The sequence below is a fragment of the Nyctibius grandis genome, chromosome 8 (genome assembly GCF_013368605.1).
Source record: "Nyctibius grandis isolate bNycGra1 chromosome 8, bNycGra1.pri, whole genome shotgun sequence".
Classification (NCBI taxonomy): domain Eukaryota; kingdom Metazoa; phylum Chordata; class Aves; order Nyctibiiformes; family Nyctibiidae; genus Nyctibius; species Nyctibius grandis.
The window spans coordinates 46,854,380-46,874,822 of NC_090665.1; the positions used below are offsets into that span (position 1 = coordinate 46,854,380).

The window sequence follows — 20,443 nt, forward strand, 5'->3', positions numbered from 1 at the left end:
CTAATCGCTGTCACAGCATATTTAAAAATTGCTGTACAAACAAACTTAAACTACTGTGGCAGGGGTTTTTTAATGCAAAAATTTAATTTAGTCCTTGTCAAGTCACGCTGATTTTACGTAGTTTTGTTGCGTTGCAAGGCTGTGCTGCTCTGGCAAACCAAGCGATCACGTTAGGTTGGGACATTCTTCCTGCCATCTCCTCTCCACCATCTCTTCTCCCAGGTGCACAGTATCATTTCCTCCTCTTCACCTGCTCTTTCACAACCAGGTCCTTACTTTTATTTTTATGGTTTGTTAGTGCAACTGTTTTGGGGTTTTTTTGAAGCTTAACCTTTTTTTGTCTACATTTCACAAATGGTGGCAATTCCCCTGGAGACCTTCCTTTAAGAGTTTTCTTTAGATCTTTGGGCTCATCAGTACAGTTATGTTTGCTGGTCAAGAAGTCTTTATTATTAAGTCCAAAAATCTCCCCATCTTCTTATCCCATCCCCCTCTAGATGGAGGAGGTTCAGGCTCTCATCACAGGTTCTTAAATTCTTAGATTAAGAACAAATCACTACGTGAGAAATGTCTCATCACCTTGGCTTCCTAGAGGTGTCCTCTGTGCTACATTTCTCAATTACTTATCACAGAATTACAGAATCAATCAGGTTGGAAGAACCCTCTGGGATCATCGAGTCCAACCATTGCCCTGACACCACCATGTCAACTAGACCATGGCACTAAGTGCCATGTCCAGCCTTTTTTTAAACCCATCCAGAGATGGTGACTCCACCACCTCCCTGGGCAGCCCCTCACAATGTCTAATAACCCTTTCTGAGAAGAAATTCTTCCTAATGTCCAACCTGAACCTCCCCTCGCAAACCTTGAGGCTGTGTCCTCTTGTCCTATCGCTAGTTGCCTGGGAGAAGAGGCCGACTCCCACTCCACTACAACCTCCCTTCAGGTAGTTGTAGACTGCACTAAGGTCACCTCTGAGCCTCCTCTTCTCCAGGCTAAACAACCCCAGCTCCCTCAGCAGTTCCTCATACGTCAGAAAGCTGGGAAAGTTGGCGCTCGGGCCCATAGAAGCTTTTGTTAGGTAACAAACTTTCCGTTTTTGACAGTAGTCTGGTGCCACTCTCTTTAATTAGACTCAGTGCAGAAAGATGCCAAGATAATGACTGTGCCAGTCGCTTTGTGGGAACATCATTATTTAAAGATGAAATACTGTCAGATCAAGTTACGCTTTATTACTGTCAAGGCAGGAAGACTTAAATGTTCGCAATATTCATTTGTTCATGTTGAGACCAAGCAGAAAAGCAGTGGATGAGAGTTCCCCAATATTCTTTGTTTGGTCTTAGACATACTTGCTCTTCCATCAAATGGACGAGCAGCTTTCAAATACAAATGTAGGGAATGGGTTGTAGATCCGAGCAGAGCAACGTGATCAGGAGCAAAGCAGAAAACCTGCTCCTACCAGAAAGAGTAGCTTCGAAAAGAAATTTCTATCCCAATTGTGAGATTTTTTTTTTCCAAAACTGCATTGTAAAATGGGTCATTAGAGCATCGTCTGGCACAGCATCTGGGAATGTGATTTTGTGTGTGCACATCATGCATCCTCACAGATCACTGATGCTCGGTGGGCGCATCGATGCCAGCCGTGCAGCAGACCAGAAGTGCAAGCAATGTGCCTTCGGAGCTATTTCAAATTTCCTTGAGACTCTGCAGATGGAAATCGGTATTTTCTAACGTTCTTGTACTGTTAACATATCCTCAGCAGAGCAGGGGAAAGGCTGCTTTCCTCTCGGGAGCAGCAGCGTGCGTGAGCCTGTCAGCTGTGATAACTGAGCCTTATCTCCGGGCTGCTTAGTGCCACCACCAGTGAGTGGGCTGGGAAGCTCTGAAGACTGCAGTATTTTGGCCTTAGATGACTTAAACTGCGTGGTACAATGTAATATACTGCAATATTATACAGTAGAGTATTTTTATGGGATTTTTCTCAGTTATCTTTTCAATGGCTTAAAAATGGGGTCTACAGCAGCTGTCTTTTGAGGCTACTCTATGTTTTAAGCATGTAATTAGTTCAAAATGCCTTTAGTTGGGCCATTTGTGGGCCCAAACATCAATCGTGATGTGATATATTTTTACACATATTATCTACTACTCTACTATTATTAGCTAGTATCCTCATAGAAGATTTTATCAAAAGAAAAATGTCTTTGTTGCTATTTGTCTGTATTTAATCGACTAGTTGCAGTGTGATGCTCCAACAACTAGCCTGTTTTGTGTGTCTCCTATCTAGAGGAAACAACTGGTTGACAGTGCCAGGGCAGCAGACAACAAACACGTGGGCAGCTTTTGCCAGTCCTTTCCTCCACAGCCTGTAAGGCTGCGGGATCATCAGCTGGTGCGGAGGGACTCCGAGCTCAGCGTCAGTGCTCCACTGGAGTGACTGATTGCCAGACCACAACACCCAGAGGAGGTCACTTCTGAGGAAACCCGAGTGCTTTGATGAGGGTTAATGCATCATTTGAAAGGCAAATGAGTGGAAGCATTGTGTGCAGGGGAGGGCAGATTCCCTTCTAATCAGTGATTATTAGCATCAGGATGCTCTGCTTACCACACTTTCACTAAATCTCCTTTTAAAAGTGTTAAAGATATCAGATAAACATTGGTTTGAATAGACTCATCATGTCCTTGTCATCTAATTAAAGAAGAAAAACATACAATATCCCTTCCTCAGAGAACTTAAATGTTATATAATGAAACTGCAGCTTTAGAATGAAACTTTGGGCCTGAAATAAGGAAAAAATTGCTGGCAGGAACTCTGTATTTATACAAAATGTTGACATGAGATGGTGCAAGCATTGGAGGTGCTCCCTGGTGTTACAGGGTGCAGTTACTCTGTTTTTCAGACAGGGCTAAATGTCGCTTTTCTCTCTCCTGTTGTCTTCAGCTGTGATGATTCCTTGATTGTAGGAAGAAAAAGTTATTGATAGCTGTTTCTAAATGTCACCTGCTCACAGGAACAAAATGAAATGGTACTTGAAGTGGATTGTGAAGACTCTCATTATACCCTTCTTCTTGGATTAGTTAAAAATCACTAGCAGAAATTTTTACCTTCCACAGGAGAAAGAGTGATGCGAGGGACAAGTGAGATTTAAGGAAAGTGTTGAAGGAGAAGGAAAGTTTTCTTGTGTGAGCTGAGAAGCTGCTGCAAGCATTTGTATGGCATGAGAGGAGGAAAATGCAATGGGAGCCTGAGCTGAAGGGGGCAGTTAGAGGAGAAGAAACTCGGAGATCCCAAATAATAGCGTGAATCCTTCACACAAAAAAAGAAAAGAGGCAGTCTTCAAGTTAGGGTAAGAATATTGTCTCAGGAGAGTTTGTTTTTCACTTCAGCTTGGGTGAGTTGTATTTGTGAGAGCATGAAAGCCCACGCTTCAGCTGTTCATCTGAAGAAGGCTTTGTTTGTGTGGCACCTTGTGCGTGCTCTCTCCCTCCTGTACTTAAAAGTAATGTTGTACTATTTTGGCTCACAGTATTTTGGGCAGGAAGGGGAGAGACAGCCATGGAGCTTTTTTTTTTTTTTCTTTCCCTGTATATGACAGGCTTGGGCTTGGGGTGGGAGCATTAATTGAAGTGTGCCAGAGAATAATAGAAATGCTGAGTGTACAGGAAGCAAAGTGTTGCCAGAGGGACAGTGCGGCTGTCAGAGGGAGATTGTAGGGGATGCTGAGTTTCTGGATCAGATGGGGAGCCTATAGCTGCCCCGTCGCACTGCAGGGATGCTCCCTGCACACGGGTTTGGGGACAACAGCATTTACGAAGATGTGAGCCCCAGCAGACTCTGTCATCACCCGAGGAAGTGGGGCAGGTCATAACACAATCTCTGTCTCTTCCATTTAGAGTTGCTAGTTTTGAATACCACTGCCCTGTTTTTCTCATGCATGCTGATCTCTGAGAGAAGAATTGGGAATGATTTTATGGAATTTAAGAAAGCATTACAGAAATTCTTCTCTCTATTTTTCAATTTAAAGCTTATGAGAACAGACAAGTGCATCACTTTTGAGATAAGGTTTGAAGAACTGTCTGCCTCCTTGGAGCTGAACAGAGGGCTAGTGGGAAGATTAAAACAATAAGCTTATTATATTATTAGTAGTGGGAGAATTCTAAACCCCATTTGTTCAATTATGGTCCCTTCAATATGCTTATTTAGGTTCTTGTAAATTGTAATCAGTAAATTAGACGTGCTGCCCTTACAGCTCTAGGGTTAGCTTTCAAGGGACTCCCTAATTTTTTTTTTTAATGTTTATAGTGAAATCAAGAAGGGAATTAGTTGCTTGATATGCAAGGTTGGCTATGTGTAGGGGATGCTGGCTGCATTCTGATATCTATCATTGCTAAATGAAAAGCAGTGGTTGTGATGCTGCAGCACTGCTGTCTGAGCAGAGTAATCTTAGAAAAGGCTAAGACTGTAACCATATTACGTGCTGTGTGATAAAAATGGTAGCTAAAACCATTAAAATGAACACAGGCTGATAAATGAGACCATTGTGAAGTCTCCAAACGCTAGCATATGTTGGTAATAGTTATCTGCGGGATGTAAAATCCTCAGTATCACCTTCTATATACAAATAGCAGCTGTCATCTCTTTTTGTGGTGTTTTCCCCCCTTTCTTATCTCTGTATTTTGCCTTGACAGTTTTAATATTATTGAGCATTTGGTACTAAAACAAATCACCTAGCTGAGTCATCCAGAGCTTTTTCCTTCCTCTTTTTACCTTTCTAGGTGGACTCTAATTTGCATCACGCAGAGACGCCATTTTCCAAAGAAACACCTCTTCCCTTTCAGCTCATTTAACTGGAGATTTCAGTAGGTTTGGGAAACAGGCTCCTCAGCCCTTTGCAAGTGCTTTATATATCTTTGTAATTTAAAGAGCCTTTTGCCTTCCTGAGAAGTGGTGTCTGTTTTTTCCGTGCACATAAATTGTGTATTTGTTGCAATACTAGATCATGCAAGCTCCAATATCCTGACCATATTGTCCCCATTTATTTCTTTTATCTCTCTGTTTAATATAATAGGACGAGCGGCTGAAGCAGGGAAACATATGCAGCAGCATAATAGTATATTGTTTGAAAGCAGTTGTCTTCCATTTCCAGGATTTCTCTTTGAAATGTAATTGTCTCCTAATATAACTGGGAAATACTATTGCAGGAGTGATCGCTAAAGCATATACTTGTGCTTTTAGTTCATGTTACATCTGTGTAGTATTTTTAAAAGAAACTGGATGCAACCGTAGCCAGTTAAATATCGTTGGTGAGATATGTTTGCAGAAGTTGTGATAGGCATATTGTCACCGAACGTGGAAACAACTCCATGTAGTGCCAAAACCAGAAACGCCGTGTCCCATGTGTAATGCAGCAACAACAGAATTACAATTGCCTTGTGTAAAGTATCTGGTAATGAAGGCAGATAATGGAATTCTTTGCAAAAGCAGATGCTAACTGGCTCCCCAATGCTAAGCAGAGAACTGAAAAGTGATACCAGCTGGAGGGGAGAAAAACCAGCTGAAAAAGGCATTACAAGGAAGATGCCTTAGATGCACGTTTGTTTAAGCAGTAAATACTTGTTTAAAATAATCTTATGAGATTCTTATTAAGAGGCAAACCGAGAATACGATTACAATGTTATAGGAAGTCAGCTGGATGCCCAAAGGATATTTGTATGCAGATTGGATGAGTACCGCAACGACGCCGCTGGGAATAGCGCGTTATCATTTACAGCGCGAGGCTGACTGGTGAGGACAGCCCTTGGAAGTGGGTAATTGCGGGAGGTGGGGCTTGCGAGAGCCAGAACCTTCTGCTGTTCAGGGAGGAGACAGCATACCCTGCTAAGGGAGGCTTGATTTTAAAAGCAGGGGTGTCTCTGCTTGTCCCTACCTGCACGAACATGTACACACGCGCTTGCATCTTCTCCGGCAGCGCTCGCTAACGGTGCCCTCATGCCGGGCTGGAAGCGGCGTTCGGCACGTAGCATCTTCATTGTTTCCTCTGTAGTCTCCCACTATTTCACCACTCCAATCGCCTCAGCCCTTTCAAATAGTTGCTTCGTAAATGAATGTGTTCATTTAATGAAGGGCTTAGTCCACGCAGGGGTTTTCTTCTGTTCTAGATTTTTTCGAACAAAGACATGCAGTGGGGAAAACCCTTTAAAAAAAAAAAGTACTCTTAACAAGTAAAGCAACTTGATGACCTGTGGAGTTGTCTCTCTTTTTTGCCCAGATTAATTTTTCTTCACCCAAATAGTTGCTCCCACAGTGGGGGATTACTGGTGCAGCTGGAGTGCTGAGCTGGGCATCGGGTCACCGGGTTTCCAGTCCTGGCCCAATGCAGGCAGACCAGAAAGTTTAGTGGGGTTCTGTCTCATCCCAGGCAATTGCCCTAACTGCTAATTTTTGGAGGACTAGAACTTTTACTTTCAGCTTGGCACGGAACAGGAATATACACATACTTCTGAACAGCTAACATTTTTCCCACGTGAGAAAACACATGTTGTGCTGCTGCAGCAGGAGGAAACACCGCAGAGTTTGCAGACGTGCTGACACTGGTAGGCTCAGAAGGCACTTGCCTGCAGATAGAGGCTGGAGCGATGTGTCCATGTGCAATGTCACAGAGCTGCTCCTGCATCAGACTCTGAATGGGGAATTTCAAGTTTTACTGACAAGCAAGAAATGAGTTTTGAAGCAGTCTCTGAAGATGTGCAGCTTCATCTGTACAGGGTTTAAGCATGTGTATTCTCCTTGCCCCTTCACCTCTTCTCTGTGCATCCGACTACGAGCTGCTAAAAACATGCTTTAGACGTGTGCTTTGCTCCTAGCAAATGGAGGTGAGGTGTAAAACAAGCAATGGGAGGAACTGTGGCAGAGCAACGATCAGTCAGCAGCATCCCTCCAGAGCGCTGATTCTTCGCTTTACCCACAGAAGCGCAGCCACTAAGAAATCCCTTTTCTGCTGATGACCTGCTCTTAATATTCTTGCAGCTGGGATACCCTGCAGCTACTTGCTGCACTGTAATGAGTTGTTTGTCTAATTGTGGTGGGCAGAAAATGCCTTAATGCTCCTCAGGCCTGGACTTTGCTTAATGGAAAAAGAATGGTAAACCTCAGCGGTGTGAATAAAACACGTGTGGCTGCGTAGGTGCTTGTGTCTGCTGTACTTTTAGAAGCACTGTTTTCAAGACCTTTCCTCACTTGATGTTTTTCAGCAGGAGGTATCCTGTGTACTAAGCAGAAAAAAAAACACTTTCCAAATTCGAGTAGCAAATCACACCTCTAATTACATTTTGACCCCATTAGTTCAGAAATATATTAAAGAACTGCACAGCTACATGGATTACTACTTAATGCAGTTACATGATTTTTTGGCATGTAATTGATAGTAACAAGTGAGGTTTCTAATTTTTTATGATATTCTGATTTTGTGCAGACCTCTGTAGGGCTTTAGAGCTTTCCAGGATTAACATCTCACCCTTAATATACATCCCCAAGGTTTTAGGCTCAGGCTTCAGGCCACTGGGGATTTTGAGCGCGGCAGGAAAATGCCAGCCTGTAAATACAGCGACGGGAGAGCTGGTTCTTGTCTATGTTGCTTTGAGTGTAGGTAATGCCTGTGGGTGCATCTGGGGTTGGAGACAGGAGACTGCTCCCTGTGTCCCAGCGGTCTCTGCCAAAGCATGAGGGGCTGCTGCGGCTGGTAGAACTGCTGAAGGACCCTCGGAGAGGAGAGCTGCCAGGGTGGACCCAAGTTTGGCTAAATCACCCTGGCAGCCTGCACAGGGGCTGTGGAAGGAACACCTCTACTTCATCATCTTTCTTCTCAGCAGTTTTAGTTGCTTCCCTCTCACCTTCCCCAGCTCTTTCCCCTCTTCCTTGTTGTCATGGGAACATTCACTACAGTGGTTAAGTCACGCTATTAAAATACGCTTCCCTGGTAGAATAGTAGTAGCCAATATTGATCTAGCTACTGATGCTGACTCAGGGGTATGTTTGAACATGTAATATCTCTTATTTCTCTTCTTGATGCCTAATGCAGCAGTTTCACCTTGGGCTCTATACTAAAGGTAACATCCAGCCACAGCAAAATACTTTGACTTGCCTTTTAAAGTGTGGCCCAGCTGAAGCGTTGGATGCAGGTGGTGTTATGAAGCTGGCTTTAAAATCTGCAAAGGACAGACAGGAAAAGAATTACCCTTGCTGTGACTGACCCTCGCAAGCAATAGTTACAGATGTTTGTATGCCAGTGGTGAAAAGACATGTCAGCATCCACAGACAGGCAATGTGCTCCAAATAACTTTGTAAGTATGTTGCACTCTGTCACAGAAATGGTTGAAATGTAGATGAAAGACAAATAACTACCTTAATATCAAGCGAGGCTGCATTTAAAAATGTAATCAATCATATACATTGCCACTGACATCTGCTTTGAGTAATCATCCACACAGTAGCACATAATGTTAAGCAGAGCATGGTAAGCATATTCCTGAGTCACCAGAAAGAAGCAAAAGTAAAAGATTCTGCCTTGAGGTATGAGTTTGCTGTATGTTTGCAACGTAAGCATTTCACTTTCCCACAGTGGTTAATTAACCAGCTCTAACTTCAGAGTTTCCTGAAATTGCTAGTTTTTGTGAGGTAAGATTGAGGTGCCTCTGGAATTCCCTCGATTACGCTTCTTTCAAAAAATTTTTGCTTTAGAACCAGCCTGTTGTGCAAATAATTAAAATAGTGCAGTTTTAATGTGAATAGTATTTGCAACTGATGCTGCGTTTTTCTGTGTGAGTGATACAGGCACAGCAAATGGTATTTTAGAGCCTGCACTGGAAAGACCTCTGACACCAAAGAGAAGCCATCGATTTCTAGCTTATCTGTATGTGTTCTTGAACATCTGCATGTAAGTTATAACTTATTTTATGTTTGATCTTTCTAGAAAAAATCAGGCAAAGATATGCGGATCTACCAGGAGAGCTGCACATTATTGAGCTTGAGAAAGACAAGAATGGGCTCGGGCTGAGTCTTGCTGGCAACAAGGACCGCTCTCGGATGAGCATCTTTGTAGTTGGTATCAATCCAGATGGACCTGCAGGACAAGATGGAAGGATGCACATTGGTGATGAACTTCTAGAGGTACGTGTTTCCTTTAACTACTAGGCAGGGTTCATATGGAGAGAGGGAAAGGCATATGTGAAGCTATCATTTGAACCTTAAATAAAGCCTGCAAATGGAATTAGGTGGCTGAGGCGAGGAGCTACACTGATTTATGCCAACTGAGAACTTGGCCTTTGGCAGGTAAATGTGTTTTCAGTGAAACAAAAAGCATTGGCCTGTGAAAACTAATGTCTTGTCCGTGAAGTCTGTGCTCTCAGCATGTTCAGAAGCTGTGCTTAGGGAGGGACTGTTGAAAAGGCAGGAAGGGGATAGTAAATCTGTCCTTGTAGTGCATATGTGGTTTCACAGGGAAATTCACACCTTACGTTAAAAAAAACAAAACCCCCTCAAAGTTACCATATGTGTTTTTACAGATGACAAGGATATTCCCCATCCTGAAAACAAAATTTTGTCCTGTAATCTGTTTTGATCTGTTGTAACTTAAAATACTTATTTTCTTTACTTATTTGGCTGGCACAAGTTCACCCACAAGGCAAGAGAGCCCGTTAGCCAGTAGAGTATTTTGTCTTCACTTTTTCTCCTGTCTTCTTGCTTCACCTTCAGATTGAAAATGCAGATTTCCTACATTTCATCTGATTTTTGGCTGTTGCAAAATGACACTTGCTGCGGTACATGCAGTGGTTCCCCACGTCATGATTGCTTCAGTGGTTTAAAAAAAAGCAGCTATCCTTGGGGATCTTTCCTTTAAAGAGAAGCTTTCACTGAAGAGCAGGTATATGCTGACCTACTGCTCTCCGTGGGTGGGGATTTTTTGATCTTTCAGCAACTCTCTGTGCCATGAGAGAACCACCTATTTTCTCACATTTCTTGGCTTGAGAAAGAGCAATTGGGCTACCTGGGGATACCTTGGGAGTCCTCAGAATTGTCTAAGCATTTGTCATTGTCTAACGGTTCTGTAATTATGGGTTTTCAATACACATAGCACAAGAAAGACTTGTTTTGCTCTAATAATAACACCCACTGAAGTTTATTTTCCTTTTAAGTGTGATAAATGGTATGAAGGTATATACCATACTGGAGTAGGGTAGGAAAATTACTTTCTCCTTAAAATTTATGTTCTTTCTGTCCCTGGCACCAAATTCTAATGGTAAAAAAATTAAAATTGTCAAGTTTTGGGTGTATACCAGTTGAAAGGACTCATGGTACTGTTTTCCTCTGTGCACATCGTAGACCAGGTAGTTTGTGGTAGAGGAAAGGTAGAGCCTTTTGTGTCGATATCTTTCCACAAAGAAAGATTTGCTGAAGTTTTCTTCATCTCACAAGTTATTCCTTGCAGTGTTTGTTTGATCTGATGGTAAGTATTGCTAGCAGTACTTGAAACATGCACCATCTGTGATTAATCACATATATCTCAATGCTCAGGATTTACATGCATGAGCACGTTCTAAGTAGCATTTTCCAAAGTGGTGATGTTGGCCTAATTCCTCTCCTTGTCAAGCTGGAGAGAAAATGATTTTTTTTTTTCAGTGGAAGGAAAGTGATGTGCACCACCTCAAAAATGCCCAACTTCAAATAAACCGAAGTTCAAAGAGACTTTAGTAACTACCTCTCTTGTTTACCTTTGCAATCAAATTAAAGGTGTGTCACTAGTGGGCAGAAGTGTGATTACTTATAGGAAAGGATGTGGTGATCTCATTCTGGTCCCCGGTGAGTACATATCCAGTGTCAAAACATCCTGTATTACAAAGGAATGGGTTGTGCATTAGTCATGTACAATCGTCTCATGTTCGCACCAGTGGTCAATTATTCACAGCTCTGTTTTTTTGTCTTTTAAAAGTATTTCAGTGTTATGTGAATAGCATTGAAATGGAACTAATGGGCATATGCACAGGCAGGGTTTTTTTCAATAACCATTAGGTTCGATAACTAGGTTATTTCAGTAATCATTAGGAATCCTCATGCCCAACAAGTATACGGGTCACCCAGGTAGGAATATCACAGAATGGTTGGACCTGGGAGGGACCTCGGAGGTCATCTGGTCCAACCCCCTTGCTCAAGCAGGGCCACCTTAAGCCAGTTGCCCAGGACTGTGTCCAGATGGCTTTTGAATATCTCCAGTATGGTTTCATGCTTACTTCCATGCCAGTGATGCAGCGGTCAAGGCGGTCAACTGGCTTTACTTGCAGTGTGTTTTACAACAAAATACATTAAAAGAGCACTAACGACAAACTCAAGCATTCAGAAGTTAGGAAATGACAGAATCCAGATTAGTTTTCTTCAGTTAAAGACATAAAATTAAAGGCTGTGAGTAAGGTTGTCGGTCGCAGAAGCATTTGTCTCTCCCATGGTTTCCTTGCCTTGTTCAGAGACCAGGATGGACAATCTTTACTGATCAAGCCACTTAACTTCTCTTCCTTTGGGTCGTGCTTCACTGCGTGTAGGTATTTTAATTGCTCTGCCTGCAGACTGAGCTGCTGGCCATTGCCAACTGCTCAAATATTTAGTTATTCCATAGCAAAAAAGCTATTCGACTTTGCAACCACTTAATTCATAACCATTTGAGGCCGTTTTCCCCAGTATTTTCATCTGTTTGTCAGCAAATAGACATACCACCCTCAACCGTCGTCTAACTGCATGTTTTAAGTATATTATCTGCATCTTTCATTATACATCGGGTTTGAATACTAGAGCATATTGACAAGAGAAGGGATTCACATCTTAGGAAGCCTTTAGCATTTCTGCACTGTCCCAGGGTGCCCCAGTGAATCCTGTTGGTTAGTGTTGCTCCATTAAAACAGAGGATGCTACTGCAGTGTGTGCAGATTATTCCCCATGGCTCTTGATGGGGGTGAGGTTAATGGGATGGAGAGATATATAGATAAATAGATAGATATTACCTCTTCATTTTTCTTCTGAACTGGAGTTTGATTTGATTCTATTGAAAGATGTGGGGTGCTGCCAGACTGCTTCAGCTCCTTATTCATAAAACCTTTTATCACTGAATTAATGAAATACCATCTCACTTTTAGCTTCTGCAAACAACAGTAGTCTTTTGGGGGCATGATCCTGGCTCGTTTTCAGACTTAATCCAGCCTATACATTGAGTGAAATGCAGGTCACATAAAAAAATTATATGTAATCATCATTATTTTTTTAATACGTCTTCTGTGATGTATTATGTATTTTGGATATTGCTGGGGAAAAGAGCTTTTTGAGGGAGAAGGGAGGGAGAAGGTCCTTTCATCCTAGTTTCTTACGTGGAGGAAAATTACTTGGGTCAGAATCTGGTCCCTGTGCAAGAGAATGTATTTCTTATATGCCACAAGTTCTGCTTTTCCGTTCTTTTTCCAAGCAAAGCAACCATCTGTGGTGCTCCTGCCTTGCACTCTTGCTGTGTTAGTGCAGGTGTCTGCACTGCTTCGTATCTTATTAGTTTGGGCTTAGTCCCGTGGCTGATTGTGCCCAGCATGGCCCGCAGTGCGTTCACATGGTGCTCTACCTGTGCTGTTAAGCCCTGCTGCTCATGAACTCTGCATGGGTCTGTCCTTTTGGTAGGTTTTATTCACACTGAATAATCCACCCTGTTATTATTATTATTATTATCATCTCTCCATAAGAGAGTCAACTGTGTGTTCTATTAATAAACCAAGCTGTTCAGAGCCCTGTTACGCTAAATTACTGATGTTGGGATTTTCTGCCATCTTCCTGCCCCTGCTTGTCTGGCTGAAAATGGGGCAGGGGGTGGAAGGAAACTGCTCGTTTGGATGTTTTGCTCTAGGAGGCCACAGCACTTCTTGAAAGCTTGTCTTTGTGGTCAAGAATTGGTGTACAAGCTTACCTCGTGCCCATTCTGGACTGCTGCATGAGAGGCAATTTTTTTTTTTTTCTTGAGCCATTTTTGTCATAGCTCAAAGCCAGAGAGCTTTTGTGCTAAATGTATTTTTATTGCTATTTTATTTTAAGATTGTTGGATAAATATAAGTTATGCTGTAATAATATAATAGATACATCAGTATTTTGCCCAAGTAAATTAACTACCCGGCCAAATTCATGACGCCACTTCTGTGTTAGAATGGGAGGGAATGGCGTTTTATTCTCAGTTTATTTGTCGTAGGGTTGTTATTTTTTTCCTGTTTTATGGTAGTTACTTTGTATTAGGCAAGTGGCACTATCCCTCAAGAGGGACAGTAACTTGAACATGGAAAAAGAGTGGGGTTTTCACATGAAAAGAGAGTGGGATTTTCACATTGGGGTTTTGAAGAGTCATCTTGAATGATTAACTCCAGTGGTGATATTTTTTTTTAATTCCTATTTAAACGGAATAGTCATAGCTTCTGTTCTTGTTTTCAGATTCATTTACTGAAGGTCACGTTGAGGGGTATTGTCCTTCTGGTCTTTTCATAGGAAAGAAAATACTAATACTTTTTTCAAGTACTTCATATACAGGTTCCCAATCAAGGTTAGTGTTGGGTGGTGATTTTTAAAGCTGCAGATAAGGTAAAGCTCTAATCAGAAAGCCGGTTGTTCACGGGGACACAGGCAATCTGCAGCTTTCTGTCATCCCGTCTCTCTGCACTCTCTAGGTGGGGACCCACAGGGGTCAACTGCAACGGCAAAGCCAAACTGCAACACAGGGCAGGAGATTTTCTGTCTTTATGGAGTTGGTGGAGGTGGTGGAGTCACCATCTCTGGAGGGGTTTAAGAAAAGACTGGACATGGCACTTAGTGCCATGGTCTAGTTGACATGGTGGAGTCAGGGCAATGGTTGGACTCGATGATCCCAGAGGGCTCTTCCAACCTGGTTGATTCTGTGATTCTGAGTTTATGGTCTGTTGATCACTTGAGATGATGCGCATGTTTGAACATGTGCTGGGCAAGACATTTGGTGGGGAAAGAAGAATTCGCATTCTAATTAATTATTTTTTCTTTCCACTGTTTTCCTCTTGCTTTATTATTTGGGGGGTTGGTGTATTTTACGGGGTTTCAGTCTATATAATTTAATTGATCAAAAAGTTTTTGAAACTTTTCCCATTGTTTCAGAGTGATTGTATCTCAAAATGCTACAATTCCTGTGGTTAGAAGAGACCTAATGCATCAATACAAAGAAATAGGTATTACAGAAAGCTATGCCAGTTCTTTTACTAGCTTCGGGGTATCATTTAACTTTATTTTCATAAAAATCAGATTATATTAATTTTATGGATTTCCATTACTGCGAGATAGTAAAAACAGTGCTTTTTTTTTTTTTTTTTAATATCCATATCTAATGTTTCTCTTCTGCAAATTAAAGTTTGAGAAGCAAACAATCCTTTAAATTTTTTTCTCTTAATTTAAGAGTTCAGATTTCAGTGAGTTTGTACTTTCTGCTACTTGAGTGTATGAAACTAAAACAAAACTTTTGTAGGTGAAGGCAACAGCGCACTTGGGATATGTGATAGAATCTTCCATAAAGCAGTCTAGGGTTATATTAAAGATCAAACTTAAGTGTGCTGACCTGACCTCATACCTGTAGCATGTTTTTATCTTTTTCTGTTCGCTCCTGTCTTTCCAAGAAGTTATGTAAAGAAACATTTAAAGAAGAGTTGAGGTTGATTTAGAACAGTTCGTTTCTTTTGCTTAGTCAAAGCTTTGTTTTTCTTTTCTAATCTCTAATGAAAAAAAGTAACGCACAGATTTATAGGGTTTGACTCCCAGAGTACTACTTGGTTAATCTGACGAGTTACTTTATTTAATTTGAAAGATTTAAAATGGTGTTCCTTATGAAATCCTAGATGTTCTCTTTTTTGTTTTATTTAAGTAGGCTTTTGTGCTTTGTTCGTCACTGTGGTATCTGAAGCTGAGGGAACATTAATTTACTTTGCCAAAGAAAGTGACTTTTTTTTCAAAAAGAAAAGAAAAATTAATACTGGCTGTAATAACTATGTGGGACAGTCTAAAACCTTGTGGAGATGTATTGCTTTGATTATCCTTTCATTTTGGTGTAATTAAATAATTATAACTTACAGACTCAGCTCACAGCTAATTAAATTTTGGACTATTTGATACATCTACTGAATAGGATTAATTTAGTCAGAGTAAAGACTATAAATTTTAATCTAAGAAGTCTGCTGTTTAGAAAAAATGATGGTAATTTAACTAAATCCAAACAATTTGTAAAGCATACAGTATTCCCAGGGAATAATTTATTTTTGAACTTAGAGAAATTAAGTCAACAAACTTGCTGAAAGTTTCAAGTCCAGCTTGAAGCCAGAATGCAACTGAGCATTCATTTTTGCCACCGGATTTTTAAATTTATCTTTGATTAACAAAGCGTGGCCTAGGATGTCGCTTCTCACTCTGTCTTTGAAACCGTAACCGTTGCAGACAGCACCATATTAAACCCTTAACGAATGTTGGCGTGATGTTGTTTCCTCAGTACTGGTCGTTTCACGCCAGCTCAGACTCTCGTAGACCTTTCTTGATCCTCTTTGTACAGTAAGCAACTGGGTAGGTAAATGGTTTGCACTTCAGTCTTCATGAGTAATCCAGTGTTAGGGGTTTTATTCTTGTCCTTGCATTGTCCTTATTTAACTGATGAACTTGCCTGTTGTTTTGACCCATTGAAAATAAGATGGGAATATTGTGAAGTTGCCAGTATGACCAAATAGCCTGTACGACACACGGCTGTAGGACTTGGCCAGTTATTTCTTGTTTGAATGAAAAATATCTTCTAAGAACACAAAACCAAAATCCAATACAAACATTTTCAGTAATAAAAAGTCCTTCTGTAATCACTAGTGAATTGTTCCTCGGCTCTATTATCATTATTGTTTTAAGCAGCATTGGTATATCAAATGTGAATGTAAATATTATGTTGTAAATGAAGAGTGGAAGGAAAAAATTGCAGTATTGAAACAAAGCTGGCTGCTCACTTTGGAAGGGTGTATGAACTCCAGCTCCAGAGAGGTGCATTAATCTAATCAAGATGCTTGGAGTGACAGTTCTGACAGAGTTAAATAACAGATTATTCTGCACACTTGGAAGCCTCTGATGCTTGCTTAGATGGCAAGACATGGGACGAGCTGAACCGTGAACCTGAATTAACATCGTGACTTCAAATACTATTAATTTCAATTTCTTTTTCTTCATCTTTAAAGTTTTGCCTTCTTTTTTTTTGGACAAAATAAAAGATGTTAAATGTAACTTTTGAATTAGTTTCCATGTTCGTGTTCACAGGTATTCAACTGCAGGTAAATAATTGTTCTTCCACAGAATGTTGTTATCTTAATGCTTATTCCAGTCTGAGTTGTTGAAGGAAAACACCTCTGGTAGCCCTGCTCCCTGCTGCCAGGGAGGATGCTTTCCTTCACCACCTTGCTGAGTGTTTGCTTTGGCTTAGTTTTAAATCTGAAAATAATCAGGGTACAACTAAGAGACTGCTCAACAGTTTTGTTAATCTCCTTGACATAGTCTTTTTTTTCCCCATAATACTCAACTCAGCTTTTACTTTATTTAAATTTATTGTGGTATTCATATCTATCTTCTGTTCTGCATATGGTCTTCATGATGGTAATTTGTGCAATTGCCTGAGCTGAAAGGCGAGCATCCTCTTAGGACACCTCTGAGGTGTTAACGAAGGGGAGCTGAAGCCCAAGAAACTCAGGGCACTGTGGGCAGGCTGAGGTGGAGCAAGGTGTTAAACACAAGCCCTGCCCGTGAAATGAATGAAATACTTTAAATATCCCACTTTTATACTGCAGGTTATTTTTGTGGTATGATACTGAGTATGCTTTTGGTTGGCTTGGAAGTAACTACTATATTCATCTCAGACATGCTCTTGTCCTTGTTGAAGTCCCACTCACTGAGCACGGCACTGGGAGACAGCAGGCATTTATTTTCCTCAAACTGGGAAAAGACTCCTAGTTCCTACAGAGAGAGAAGTCCTGAAGCACACACTGTATGAAAGCCAAGCTATTTCCCTTGGAAAACTGCAGCATTTGCTCGCACGCAGCAAAAGCATCCAAAGTAATACTTGGTGTCTGTTGCTGTGCTTAGGTGTTTGATCCATCACAGCAGAAGTAATATGTGGCATGTCCTTAAATTGTCCTCTCTGTCCCCATGGCTATCAGTTCTCCTTCCTTTGGTGGAACCGAGGAGTCAGCACAATCTTAACATCAAGTTTTCCTAAACTGCCTGTACATAAGGTATAGGAGTGTCTCTTTCAAAATCTGTGCTGTTTTCATATCTATATGATTCTTCTCCGATCAAGTTGTTTTCCAAAAATCTGGAAACAATACTTTAAATCCATTCTGTGGATCTGTGAAAGAGAGTAAAAGATTTCTCTCATTTGTGGCTTACTAATAAGACTAAATTAGCTCTGCGTTGGTTCCTATTTTATATTGGTCTAGAATAAAACTTGGAATGTTTTGCTATTAATATAGTATTTTTTCTTTGATAAATTGGAGTCTAAGATGTTGAAAATGTAGTATTTTAAAATCTGTTCTAAGGTTGCAATTCTGTGGTTCATTATGGAATCAGTATGAGAAGGAGTTCTTAAAATCAAATTAGGATTTATCCTTTTGAAAGGAATGATAAGAAAGCTAATGAGATATGGTTGAAGTGTTGCTGCTGAGTTGCAGACTGTGTCCCATCCTCCTCCGGGGAAGGGCAACAGCCTTGGGCAGTCCAAGGCCAAGCTCAGCAGTGCCTGTCTCCTCCTATGTGCTTATCATATGATGTCTTTCTGCAGCGCAGCTGTGCCTGAAAGAGGCTCTTAGTGCCTCGGCTCTGATATTTCTGTCTTTACAACACTGTACAGACAGGTATATCAGTGCAACGTTGGTATTCCTGTCTGTGAGAACCTCAGAAGTTGTGATTTATATTTTGCGGACCGCATTTTCTTTGAGTCTTGCCTCTTTATCCCACAGTAAATTTGACAGTCTTGGTGGTATAAATTAAAACAATGCATAATGCTCCACTTACATGAAAATCTTCATTTTCTTTTAACAGATAAACAATCAGATATTGTATGGAAGAAGTCATCAGAACGCTTCTGCAATCATTAAAACTGCCCCATCAAAGGTCAAACTAGTTTTCATACGGTAAGAACAGTTCTCATCAAAACACTTGTTTGCACTTCAGCCTCTTACATTACATATTTACATATTTAGCCTGTTTTGAAAATGCTGAACTCAGTTCTCTTTGAAGTGGAATAAATCTTTTCTTTGACTGTTTATCTCAGGACTGTTGAAGAGTTTCTCCTTAATAATGTTAAAAAAAAAAATCTAATGTAACTGAATGCCTGTTTTAGGGGTGTCTGCTGAAGACTTGAGCTGTCCGTCTTAGGCTTGAGAGCACCCTGATAAGAGCTGCTTCTCCCACAGCTTGCTAAAGTGCTTTAGGTTGGCTCTGCCAGCACAAAGATGGGGTGGGCAGCTTGCCTCACCCAGACTGCCAGAAGGGAGTGAAAAGAGGCTTAGGGCTGGAGAGGGAGCTGCTGTGAGGGGAGCAAGCAAGTGTGGATGGGGTACATGGAGCATGGGCTGGGTGGATGTGTGAAGGATAACTTTGTCAAAAGAGGATTTAAGAGGTGAACTAGGGCTTATTTGTACAAGCAGGTAACCTGACTTTGACAAGGAGGACTGGGATGGCTTATGGCTTTCATAGGCATAAGGGCATCTTTTCTTTTACTCCAAGCATGAAAATTTTTCCTCTTACTCTGTATGTGAATTAAGGACACCTCCATGCAGTCACTCTGTAGTTCAGGAAGTGTTACCCTTATGACCCTGGGCAGGAGGTCTGGGAAGAAGCTGCCCCTTTCCCAGAACTCATGTATCCTTTAATATATTGGAATTTCATAAATGCATCTGTTCCCAGCTGTGACTTTTGTTGGGCACTTATCCCCGTGCCATTTTATAATGTGATCTTCCCACCAAGGTATACACCATACTTGATGTTGGTTTATATTCTTCACTCATGCACAGCTTACCTGTGAACAATGTAATAATCTGTGGGTGAATGCATACAAATGTGTACATTTACTCGCATGGCTCTGTCTGGTACAGCACACACAGAAATGATGGAAGAGCAGCATTAGCGCCGTGAAGAATGAGTTGCTATACTTGGCAGCACGGAGGATCTGGAGGAGATTAATGATCTTGCCTGCAGCTCCTGTGTTACTTTTCCCAGCTATTGAAAATTAAACGTCATGTACAACAACTCACTCACCATTACTTAATTGCATGTGGAATATGTGTCTGGTTGGAAGCTCCAGAGGCAGAACCACAGCTTATGAAACCAAAACCTAGGGCTGGGTTTAGTGCTGTCGGGCTTCTTGCAACCTGCCCTGCTGCACCGAGCACTGCGGCTGGCTGCCGAGCTGCAACGAAGGGTGTGTGTTAGCTCGAGTCACCCATGGACTGGAAATCTTTGGTGTGTGTTTTGTATTGCATTTAAGACATAAAGGCCATGCAAGTTCTTAGCCGTAATTCCTCTTTTCAGATTGTCTGTGTAGAACTGGATTTCAGGGCAAAAAGTTGTCTTAATGATCATAATTAGTAAATATTGGAAATACCATTGGATAAATATTGTCTCTAAAGCTTTAAAAAAAAAAAACCCTTCAATTTTTAAATGCTGCTGCGAGGTTGTAAACTTGTCTTCGCACTTCCCCAGAGCACACATCTTGTCACTGCTCTCGGCCTTGCATTAGAGTACACTGACAACTGATGGGTTTGTTCGCTTGACCTGAGCAGCCGTTTGAGCAGCAATGAAAAGAAATTCTCCCACTGAGAGAATGTCATCAGTAAGTAGAGCACTGGCTCTAACGCAGAGAGAAAACTAGTGTCGCCTTTTTTTGGATATATGGTCAACTTCTCATCGTAAGAGGGGTGTTTCAAAATTTTAGCAAAGCCAAATCAGGCTGTCTCTCTTAAAAGTGAATTTTAAGAAGAAAAAAGAATAATTTTATTTTCTCCTGCAAAAAATATTCCATAAGCCCATCAAATCTTTGGTGCTTCCAGTTCCTATACCTTAGACCACAAAACCAGTAGATGTGATTGACTGAAAAGACTGTGCTGGCACAAAAGTCTTGTCTGTGGTGCAGTAGGAAAAGTTTTTGCTTGTTTAGCAACTTATTTCAAAATTATAATATAAAATGGAGGTATTGAAATGCTGCTACTTAATGCATTGTGGTGCCAGCTATAGTAAATAAGAGCAGCAACAGGCATCTTGAGTCTCGTACGTGCATGTGCAATAGCTTTTCCAGCTGAGAACAAAGTGCTGAGTGTAGCAGACTCAGCTCTGCTGGTAGGTTTGCTGCTT

At 41.2% G+C, this 20,443-nt stretch overlaps 1 protein-coding gene across 1 annotated transcript in view; it reads left to right on the plus strand.

Moving 5' to 3' along the window:
- The window catches only part of PATJ (PATJ crumbs cell polarity complex component), a 147,010-nt gene that overhangs the window by 77,650 nt on the left and 48,917 nt on the right, over positions 1–20,443 (plus strand). Inside the window, exons 28-29 of the mRNA XM_068407131.1 lie at positions 8,967–9,163; positions 18,134–18,225. Coding sequence (XP_068263232.1) covers positions 8,967–9,163; positions 18,134–18,225 — 289 coding nt within the window. The remainder of the gene's footprint in view (positions 1–8,966; positions 9,164–18,133; positions 18,226–20,443) is intronic.